An 11,190-nucleotide genomic window follows, 5' to 3' on the forward strand; every position below is an offset into this window, starting at 1 on the left:
GAGAAAACAGTGCAACAATGAATGAATGAAAACCCAAAATCTCTGTAAATGTTCATTGAAACTAATAAAATTTAATTTAAAAAAAGAAACTTACTTTAGACACAAAGACAAAGACAAACTTTAAATCAAAAGGTGGGAAAATATACAAAGCTAACAATTTTTTGGGGAAAAAAGTAGTAGTGGCAATATTAATTTCTGAAAACATTATGCTTCAAGGCAAACAACAGCTTAAGAGACAACTACTTGGCCTACTGACTAGAAGAGATCGATATTTGTTCCCATTACAAAGAAAGGTGATCTGACAGAGTGTGGAAATTATCGAACAATATCATTGATATTGCATGCAAGCAAGAGTCTGCTGAAGATTATCAAAAAGCACAACACGTTTTAAAAAACCCCAACAATCACCAGAGAACTGCCTGACGTGCTGGCTTTATTTAGAAGAGGCTGTGGCACTAGGGATATATATTATGTTGTTGTTGTTAGGTGCCGTTGAGTCATAGACCACTCATAGCGACCCTATGAATGAAAGGCCTGAGCACTGTTCATACATAGTTTCTGGAGGCAAGCCATTCTGGAAGTGGATGCCGCTCCTGCTTCCAGGCTTGTTTTAGTCGAGAAGCTCCAGCCAACACTGTCCACCATGGGTAACCATTATCACGTTTGGCACATCAGAATGTCAAATGGATCTTGGCTGAAAGCAGAGAGTACCAGAAGAATGTCTATCTGTGTTTCATTGACTATGCAAAGGCATTTGACTGTGTGGATCACAACAAACTGTGGCTGACTTTGAGAAGAATGGGAATCCCAGAACACATGATTGTGCTCATGCAAATTTTATTCTTGAACAAGGAGGCAGTTGTCAGAACAGAGAAAGGAAACACTGCATGGTTCAAAATTGGGAAGGGTGTATGCCAGGGATGTGTCCTATCTTCATATCTTTTCAACCTATATGTGGAAAAGATTATCTGAGAGGCTGGGCTCTATAAGGAGAAGTGTGGCATCAGGATTTGAGGTAGACTCATCAACAATCTGTGTTCTTCAGTTAACACAACCCTGATTGCTGAAACTGAGGAGGACCTGAAGCACTTGCTGCGGAGGGTCAAGGACTACAGCCTCCAATATGGATTGAATAAGATTGGCACAGGATAGAGCAGGGTTTAGGGCTGTTGTACTCAAGTCACAGGTGACTCAACAGCACATAACAACAACATGTGTATATGCATACCTTTATGTGTAGGCATATATATGACGTGTGTTATATATTAGCACATGTGTTAACAGGAATATATTAATATATTTTTTAACAATTTCATTAATATGACATGCAAGCACAACCTTACTGATGATTACTGATTATGGTACAGTATGATGACAGGAACTGCCAGAAACTCAAGGTGGACTCAGAAGAGGGCATGGTACAAGGGATATTATTGAGGATGTCAAATGGTTCTTGACTGAAAGCAGAGAATGCTGTAAATATAATCATTTGTGTTTCATTGATTATGCAAAGGCATTTGACTGTGTGTGGATCATTACAGATTATATCTAACATTGAGAAGAATAGGAATGCAGAACACTTAATTGTGCTCATGTAAAACCTATGCATAGACTAAGAAGTAGTTATCAGAACAGAACAAGGGATCCGAGCATTGTTTAAAATTGGGTAATGTGGGCAGAAGGGTGGTATCCTTTCGTTATATCCATTCAATCAGTATACTGAGCAACTCATTGGAGAACCTAGACTATATGAGGAAGAATATGGCACCAGGATTGGAGGAAGACTCGTTATCAACTTGCATTATGCAGATGACACAATCTCCCTTGCTGAAAGTGAGGAGGATTGGAAACACTTGCTGGCTACAAAAGACAAACAAAACAAAACAAAACAAAAAACACTATAACCTTCAATATAGAAAGAAAACAGAATCTCTCACCACTGGACCGATAGACAACGTCATGAGAGACAGAAGAAAGATTGAAGTTGTCAAGGATTTCATATTACTTGAACCCACAATCAATGCCCATGGCAGTGGCAGTGGAAGGGGGGAAGCGGATAAAAACGTGTGTTTATTTCATTGGGAAAATCTATTGTCAGGGACCTCTTTGGGTGCAAAAGAGTAAAGAAATCACTTTAAAGACTGAGGTGTGCATGGTCAAAAGCATGCTATTTTCAGTTACTTTCTATGCATCTGTAAGTTGGACAATGAATAGGGAAGACTAAAGAAAAATCCGTTCCTTTGAACTGTGGTGTTGTCAAAGAATATTGACGACACCAGTGACTGCCAAAAGAGCAAATTGGTCTTGGAGGAAGTGTGTCACATTTTCTCTCACCTACTTTGGACATGTTGCCAGAAAGGGCCAGTCCTTGAAAAAAAAAGACATCCTGCATGGAAAGATGGAGGGTCATAGAAAGAGAGGAAGACTTTCAACAAGATGAACTGACACAGTGACTGTGACAATGGGCTCGAGCCTAACAGAGCAGACTCAGTGACACCTAATACTGTAGTACTGCACAGAGACGATGGTAGAGGGTATTCTTGTCTGGGACCTGTCTGCAAGGTACCTTTAATTTCTTTCTTTTGAGAGTCATGTTGACTAATGCTTTGGTTTATGCACTCTCAATTATGTTGTGAAATTTCCCTTCTATTCATATTCTATTAAGCATTTTTATCAGAATGGGCTGTTGAATTTTGTCAAAACTTTTTTTCTCTTTTAAAGTGGTGAATTAAAGTGATTTTCTCCTCCGTTAGGTCAAATCATCTTTGTCTTTTTTTGTTGTTTGGTGCCATCAAGTCGACTGTGACTCACAGTGACTCTATGAGGAGCAGGTGGAAACCTTGCCCTGTCTTGTGCCATCATCACAATCTTTGTCATGTTCAAGCCCATCGCTGCAGTCACCGCGTCAGTCCATCTATTTTCCTGATCCTTTCTACCTTTCTCTGCATGCTATCTTTTCACAAGTACTGGCCCCTCCTTCCCCCATCCTTGCTCCTAAGAAATGCTCTAGTTGCACTCCTTAGAAGATAGATGTGTTTGTCCTTCTTTGCAGCCCCTGGGATATTCACTACTCCTTACCAGTACCACAAGGCATCAATTCTTCTTCAGTCTCCTTTAACTGTCTAACTTTCAAATCCATGTGAAACAATTTAAAATACCGCGGCTTCCAGCTATCCCACTACCGGGAATATACTCTAAAGAAACCAAAGCCATAAGGCAAACAGATGTATATACATTCATGTTTATTGTTGCGTTATTCACAATAGGAAGAGAAGCAGCGCAACTGCCCATCAGCAAACAAATGGATAGAAGAATTATGGTACATTCATACAATGGAATATTATGCAGTTTGAAAAACAATGATCTGTAACGCACTACACAACATGGATGAGTTTGGAAGACATTATGCTGAGTTAAATATCTCAGTCACAAAAGGACAAATATTACCTCCTAAGAGGCCATCACCATGGATATGCTGAGATTGGACCTTAAAATGCTTCGCTTCAGGGTCGCTGGAAGGTGGCATGGCAGTGGGTCAGCAAAGGGAGCTGTCTCAAGTGATGCCAGGAGTCAAGGTGAGGACTCTTGATGAGAATAGACGGTACTACCCACTTAAACAAAGACGGGACTCCTCCAGAGTCTAGTTGGATCCTGTTGGGACACAGCACAGGAATCAGCCTCTCTCCCCCTCCTCTATCAGCCTGCATGTACTGACACAGGGAGGAGGTGGGCTCGGTGCCACTGACCTGGGCCAGAAACCCCAGGACTTTCCTCTCGCTGGTTTCTGTGTGGGCTCTCAGGCCCCACAAGAATTCATAGCGGGCAGGATGGCTATTGGGCACTAACTTGACCTTCAGGTACTTATTCTGTGCCCAGACTTGAGTGAAAAGTCTCTGAGGATCTCCATAACATGTAGACCCATCATACCCAGTGCCTCCCAGATCTTCTTTCTCACTGGTACAGCTGCCTTCCAGGAAGATAATGCACAGAACCATGATCAGGACGGAGTTCTTGGCAAGCTAAGGGCACCACGTTGGAGCATTCTGTCATAGGTAAGGCCTGAGGAGGGGCAAGGACATAGGTGTGGGAGATGAGATTCACTTCCTTCACATCAACACCCAAAAGTGGCTGCATGACTTCCAGGGCCTTCCCAAAGCTGTCAGGGAAGTGCCTCTGGAACCTTCTGATGACCAGAGCCAGAGTGTCTGCCTTCATGGTGGGCTCCTGCCTTTGATACTTGGTGAGCTGGAAATTCACCAAAAGGCCCACCTTCTCATGCAGCTTCTGTCTGTGTTTAGAATGAGGCAGGGCCCTTAGAGGGCTGGTGCCTTCCTGCACATGGCTGCGGCTGGTGTCCTCAGCAGAAATGGGCACTGCTGTGGCTACAATGGCCCCTGGGGGGGAGCCAGCACCCTCTGGTTTCTGGAGCGTTCTAGGTGCATCCACAGTGCCCCCCCCTTCTCCTGGGATTCTGGGATCAGGGGAGACAAGGAAGAGGAGGGAATGGAGGCCTTTGCAGTTACCTTCAGCACCTTGAATCTCTACCCCTTCCAGCCCCCAGCCTCCAGCCATGAGATCTTGCACCATCTTCCAGTGCTCATTCTTCTGACCAAGAGGCGTATTGAATTGTGCTGGGAACCACAGGTATAAAGTAACTGGTGGGAACCCTCAGGAAAGGAAAAAGGGGAGTGTGGATGAGCTTAGCAGATAAAGTCAGCCTCAATGGTTCTGACAAACACGTTCTTCAAGTCCTCTGCCCTTCAAGTTATCTGTCCTCTGATCAATCTGTCCCATAAAACTCTGAAGGAAGAAATGACTCAGCTTCTCAGATGACTCCAGAGACTCCTAGCTGCACAGTGGGGGACATGGGTAATTGTGGGTCACATCACTTCTCATCCTTGGTGGGTAGGATCTTGCTGTATGTTCAAGGTCCTCACCCACCTGGCAGAACACGGATTTCCCCTCTAGTGACATCACGTCACTTTGTCCAGCCAGGCCCTCTCCTCCCTACACCATCCTTGCTCAAACCCATTCTTACAATCACTGTGTGAATCTGTCTTGTTGGGAGTCTCTGACCCTCCATCTTTCCAAGCATCATGTCCTTTCCCAAGAACTGGCTCGTCCTGACAATACGCCCAAGGCCTAAGAGAGAGAGAATGTCACCATCTTTACCTCGAAGGCTTGGTTGCACTTCCTCCGAGACAGACTTATCTGCTCTTTGCCAGTCCATGGGATACTGGGCCCTCTTCTCTTGACTGATTGTCATCCTTAGTCATTGTCCAACTTTCAGAGACATAGCAAGTAATTGGAAAGACTAGGCTTGGATCAAGCACTCTCTAAACGGACATTCTTGCTCTTTAGCACTTGAAAGAAGTCTTTGACAGAAGATTCTCCCAATGCAGCACATCTTTTGACTTTTTTTGACTGTTGTTCCCCTGGGTGTTGATTGTGGATTCAATAAAATAAAGTCATTGACAGTTTTAACGTTTTCTCCATCTCGGATGCTGCCTATTGGTCCAGTGGCGAGGATTTTTGTATTCTTGACATGAGATGCAATCCATATTGAAGGCTTCAATGTTAGTGAGTGCTTCAAGTCTTCTTCACTTTCACAATCAAGGTCATGTCGTCTTCATAGTGAAAGTTATTGATGAGTCTTCCTCTAATCCTGATGCCACGTTCTCTTTCATGGAGTTCAGTGTCTCAAATAATTTGCTCAACATAGTAATTAAATAGACATGGGGGGGAAGACACAACCCTGATGCACACCTTTCCCAATTTTAAACCAAATTTGAAAATTTTGTCTTATTTCCTTGCTTTGTTCACACAATAGCCTCTTATTCTAGGTATAGGTTTCACACAGCACAATTTGGTGTTCTAAGATTACCATTCTTCTCCATGTTAGCCATAATTAGTTACAATCCACACAATCAAACACCCTTGCATATTCAATGAAACACAAGGAAACATCTTTCTGGTATTATCTGCTCTTAGCCAACATCCATCTGACCTCAGCAATGATAATCTCTCAATCCATGGCCTTCTCTGAATCCAGCTTGAATTTCTGGTAGTTCTCTGTAGACGTACTGTTCCAACCTGTTTTAAAATAATCATCAGTAAGATTTTACTTTCATATTAATAATTGTTGTTGTTTTGTTGTTGATTTCCTTTGAGTAGAGCGTGACTCATAATGACTCTATGAACAAAAGGCCTAATGCCTTTCCATAACTGTCGTCATTTCATCAAGTTCATAGAATATCTAGAGGCATGTGCTTTAGGAAGTGGATGCCAGTCCTGCTTCCAAACCTGTTTTACAGCTGGGAGCTCCACCAAACACTGTCCACATTGGGAAACCATTCTGGTATTTGATACCCCAAGGGCACAAGGTTCAGCATCACAGCAATCAGGTTCCTTGATACAGCGCATTGACAAAGAGTGATGTACAAAGTGGAAGACTGTTCCTCCAGATATAACAGCAATAGTTTCACTTAGCAGTGGTTGGTTAAGTGTCATCAAGTCAAATACAACTGAGAGTAAGTTTTGCACAAAAAAATCTAAACTCTGTTCTATAACTAACATCATTTCTGTACATTTAAAGAGTTTCGAGAGTTTGTAGAGTTCCCAGAGGCATTTGGTTTTAGGAAGTGGATGCCACTCCCGCTTCCCAGCATAAATCAATCTGGAAGCTCATCCAAACACTGTACATAATGGGAAACCATTATGTTTTTGACAACACTATGGAACAGTGTACAGCATCACAGCAACACCAAGTTGTTCAGTTCAGCAAATAGACAAAAAGATTGCTGTGTCATTCAAGGAAGATTAATTCGAAAATTAATAAATTTGGCCTGAGGACCACAGACCAAAGCCTTTGAGCAGCCTTAAACCCCAGGCAAGGCTTGAGGCACCCAGAGTGCAGTGTTCCAGGCCTACCTCTGCCGGAAGGCTTTTCCCAACAACCCCTGTGGGTTTTTTGTTTTTTGTTTTTTAACAGGATTCATTTGCTCATTTATTTACTTATTCATCAAATCTGCCCACACATGGCAGATACTGCTACACATGGTGGTGCGTGGTGAACACAACCAGGCCTAGTCCCTGTCTTTACGGAGATTACAGTTTGGGAATTACAAAGCCCTGTGGGGTTTTAAGCAAAAGCCTTTGAGCGGACTTAAACCCTAGGTAAGGCTCAGGGTCGTCCACTCTTGGGGGGAAAAGAGCAATAATGCATATCAAACGTGACTTCAGAAGAAGCATGACTCCAAAAACTTCGCTTCACTTGCAAATCCAGACCAGCATTTGCAAGCGGCAAAAAGCCACACGCCCAGAGAGGAGTCTTTCAGGCCTACCTCTGCCAGCAGGCTCCTTCCAACCCCTGTGGAGTTTTAAGCCAAGGCCTTTGAGCAGACTTAAACTCTAGGCAAGGCTCAGAGATGCCTGGTCTTGGGGGAAAATGAGTAATAATACACATCAAACACTACCCCAAAGAGACACGACCCAAAAAAACTTCCCTTCACTTGCCCATCCAGACCAGCATCTGCAAGCAGCAAAAAGCTGCTTATTAATATTAATCAGATTAATATTAATATCAAGTGTTGAGGACTCTCCTTCATAGGGTAACTATGAGTCACCTGCGACTCTATGGCACTTAACAACAACAATATTAATATAGTATTATACATGCATCTATTAATATATTCTTTATATATTAATATTATTCATATTAATCATTTTAATATCATAGTAATGATACTGTTTTATAATTTCCACATTCTGTTGGATCACCAGATTTCTGCAGTGAGTTGGCCTGGTAGCAGTCTTCCAAATTTCTTGACTTACACTAATAAATACATCCAAAGCTGTGTCTGTTTGTTGAAAAACGTCAATGTAATGGATCAGGAGGAGGGCTGATGAGCCTGAATGAATGAATGTGCATTATAATTAACAATCTGGAAGAGGACATGCATAACTAATCAAATGAGGAGGATAGTTGAAGGGCAGATTATTTGTTGTTAAGTGTCATCAAGTTGAGTACAACTCATAGCAATTCTATGAACACCAGATTTGAACTCTGTCCCATCCTGTGCCATCCTCACCATGTCTGACACACTTGAACCCATTGATGCAGTCATTATACCAGTTAATCTTGTTGAGGCTCTCCCTCGCTTGCTGACCCTCCACCTCTCCAAGCATGATGTCCCTCTTCAAGGAATAGCCTTTCCTCGCAACATGCTCAAAGTATGTGAGATGAAGCTTTGCCGTTTTTGCCTCAAAGGAGCAATCTGGCTTCATCTTCTCCAAGAGATGCCTGTTTATTCTTTTGGTATACCATGGAATACTCAGTACTCTTCTCCAACATTCCCACTCAAAGCAGAGAGAGAGGAGGAATACATTAATAAGGGAAGGTTTACCCACAGATAGAAACAGTTTGGAGAGTTGACAAGCTGTGGCAGGATGGGAGGAAGATGGAGCAGAGATTAGTGAATGAATGGGTAAGGTGAAGAGAAATAGAGTACAGTGAGATTTTGATAGGACTTTGCAAATAACAGAAAACAATTGTAATTATTGTTATAAAACAAAATGAATCACTGGATGAAATTAAATTTAGAGGAATGAAATACAGAAATTCAAGCTGATGGGGGGAAGGAAGCAAAACTACAGGCTATCACTGGAAGATAGATTGTTGTGGTGGTTGTTGTTAGGTGTCATCAAGTCGAGTATGACTCATAGGGAACCTATGAGCAAAAGACCTGAACTCTGTTCTATCCTGAGTCATCTTTACACTTCCTGACACAGAAGAGTCCATTGCAGTAGTCACCATGTCAATTCACCTGGTTAAGTAAGGGTCTTCCTCTCTTTCTCTGGACCTCCACCTTTTCCAGAATCTTGTCCTTCTCCAAGAAATGGCCTCTCCTTGAAACATGCCCAAAGTATGTGAGGTGAAGCCTCACCTTCTTGCCTCCAAAGAGCACTCTGGCTGCACATTCTTCAAGACATATTTGTTCTCTTGATATCCATGGGATGTTCAGTACTCTTCTCCAACACCACCGCTCTAGGACATCAATTCTTTTTCTGTCATCCTTATTCATTGTCCAGCTCTCAGAAGCATAGCAAATGATTGGCAAAACTATGGCCTGAATCATATGCACCTTAGCCCTTAAACTGACATCATCATACCTCAATAATTTAGAGAGGTTTCTAAATTCAGATTTTCCCAGTGCAATGTGTCTCCTTATTTCCTGACTGCTGGTACAAAAGATGTTAATGTATGGGAATGATCATATAAAACACAATATGAATTTAAAAAAATAAAGCATTTTAGGACATAAATATTTCTTGTGGGACGCTTTTGCTGATTGATCTAATATTCCATTTTATGAATGAATCATGACCTCTTTATCCATTGATAGGTGCTTGAGTTGGTCCCAATTGTGTCATAGCCTGAATGTCTTTCTTCTGTACTAAATAGTACTTGACTACGTGCTACCTCTTTTTTTTAATTATTATTAAATTTTATTAGTTTTAATGAACATTTACAGAGATTTCTGGGTTTTCATTCATTCATTGTTGCACTGTTTTCTCCACCCTCATCCCCAGTTCGTTCTTCTCCCCCCCCCAATGTCTGTTTTAATTGTCCAATTGCCACAGTGCTTGTCAAAGCCAGTTCTGATTAATCTCCTTTGTCAGTGTGTCCCTTGCCATTCCCTCTCTCTCCTCCCTGAGAGAGACTTCACCCTGAATCATAAGGAAAAGGGGATGGCGTATTCTCTTAGCTACTTCCTGCTGAAAAGGGACGCTGTAGGTTTCAGGGTGAAGATCTTCTCTCACTACTCTAAAGGGCCCCTTTGGCAGTAGGAAACACATTATGGAGATTGATTTTGTAATTTAGATGCACTGTTATCAATTGTGCTTAGCCGTACATGTTCATATCCTTGAAGATGTACCATGGAAGTGTTGCAGCACGTGCTACCTCTTGAAATGTTTGTTGTTGTATACTGTCAAATTGGAGCCAATCCATAGCTGACCCTCTAGAAGATTCAGAGGCAGTTAATCACATGGGAGGAGATTGCCCAGCCTTCTCCTGTGGAGCAACTGGGGGATTTGAACTATGTGCCTTTGGGATTTTGGAGCAGCTTCTTACCATTAGGCCATCAGAGCTCCCTAGATGTATAGTGTAGACATTGATACCTGTATTATATATCTACATTTCAGTATATATTAAAAGATATATATCTTTATACTACATATCTATTTGATACAGAAATTATATTTCTATTCTCAGCTTTCTAAGAAAGCACCAAACAGTTCTTTCTTTTTTGTTCTCCACCTCCAACTCTTAGCACCTTCCATTATAATATTTGTGTTCTTGAGCTACCCTTTGACATCTTCTGCTCATTCTTTTATTTCAGCTTCTCTGCCTTTTGTTTTGTCTTTCTGACACTCTAGTGCAATTTTAAAAGATTGGATCTTAGAAATTGGAAGAAGCTTGTAATAGTGTAAAATTGTGTTGCATGTGCCCTCATCCCTCATGTAATTTATGAGGTATAAAAATAAAATCAAAATCAAGCGGATGCCCACTATATTGTATATTGTAAAAGTTTTCTTAACAACAGAAACTATTTTATGCCTTCCTTAACATGTATAACACATTTCACAAAATAAAAAGCAGCAGAACATCATACATGAATAACCATCTAAAGGAGTGACATAGGGGCTATAAGATAGATTTTTTTAAATTTTAATGAAAGTTTTTACAGAGACTTAGGGTTTCCAGTCATTCATTGTTGCACTTTTCTCGCTTCTCCTCTTCCCCTCAATTCACTCTTCTCCTTGAAAAGAAAAGGAAAAACTCTTTCATTGTTATGCAATCCCTCCCCCCAAGTCCACTCCACTATGCAGCCTTCTCTCTGGACTTCTGTAATGACAAGAATACCTATTCATATGTCCCTTTTAAACAGTCTCTCCCTCATCTGTTTCAATGAAATATACATCTTTCCTCCCCTCCTTTTCTGTCTTCCCTCAATCCTGATGTCAGTCCCATTTACAACAGTGGCCTTATGCAATATTTTTCCTTTTGTGACTGAGATATTTCACTCAGCATAATGTCCATCAGGGTCACCCATTTTGTATAATATTTCATGAGTTCCTTGTTTTTAAAAGCTGCATAGTATTCCATAGTGTGAATATACCAGAGCT

At 41.5% G+C, this 11,190-nt stretch overlaps 1 protein-coding gene across 1 annotated transcript; it reads right to left on the reverse strand.

Moving 5' to 3' along the window:
• Positions 1–3,503: 3,503 nt before the first annotated feature.
• Positions 3,504–4,587, reverse strand: LOC102849356 (melanoma-associated antigen 10-like). The gene is made up of 3 exons (XM_006903299.1): positions 4,524–4,587; positions 4,102–4,394; positions 3,504–4,019 (listed from the first exon to the last, which is right to left on the reverse strand). Exons 1-3 carry the CDS (start codon positions 4,585–4,587, stop codon positions 3,504–3,506), a joined length of 873 nt encoding a protein of 290 aa, XP_006903361.1.
• Between the last annotated feature and the right edge of the window lie 6,603 nt (positions 4,588–11,190).

This window comes from Elephantulus edwardii, unplaced genomic scaffold (assembly GCF_000299155.1).
Source record: "Elephantulus edwardii isolate Elephantulus edwardi_28Jun2011 unplaced genomic scaffold, EleEdw1.0 scaffold00556, whole genome shotgun sequence".
NCBI lineage: Eukaryota > Metazoa > Chordata > Mammalia > Macroscelidea > Macroscelididae > Elephantulus > Elephantulus edwardii.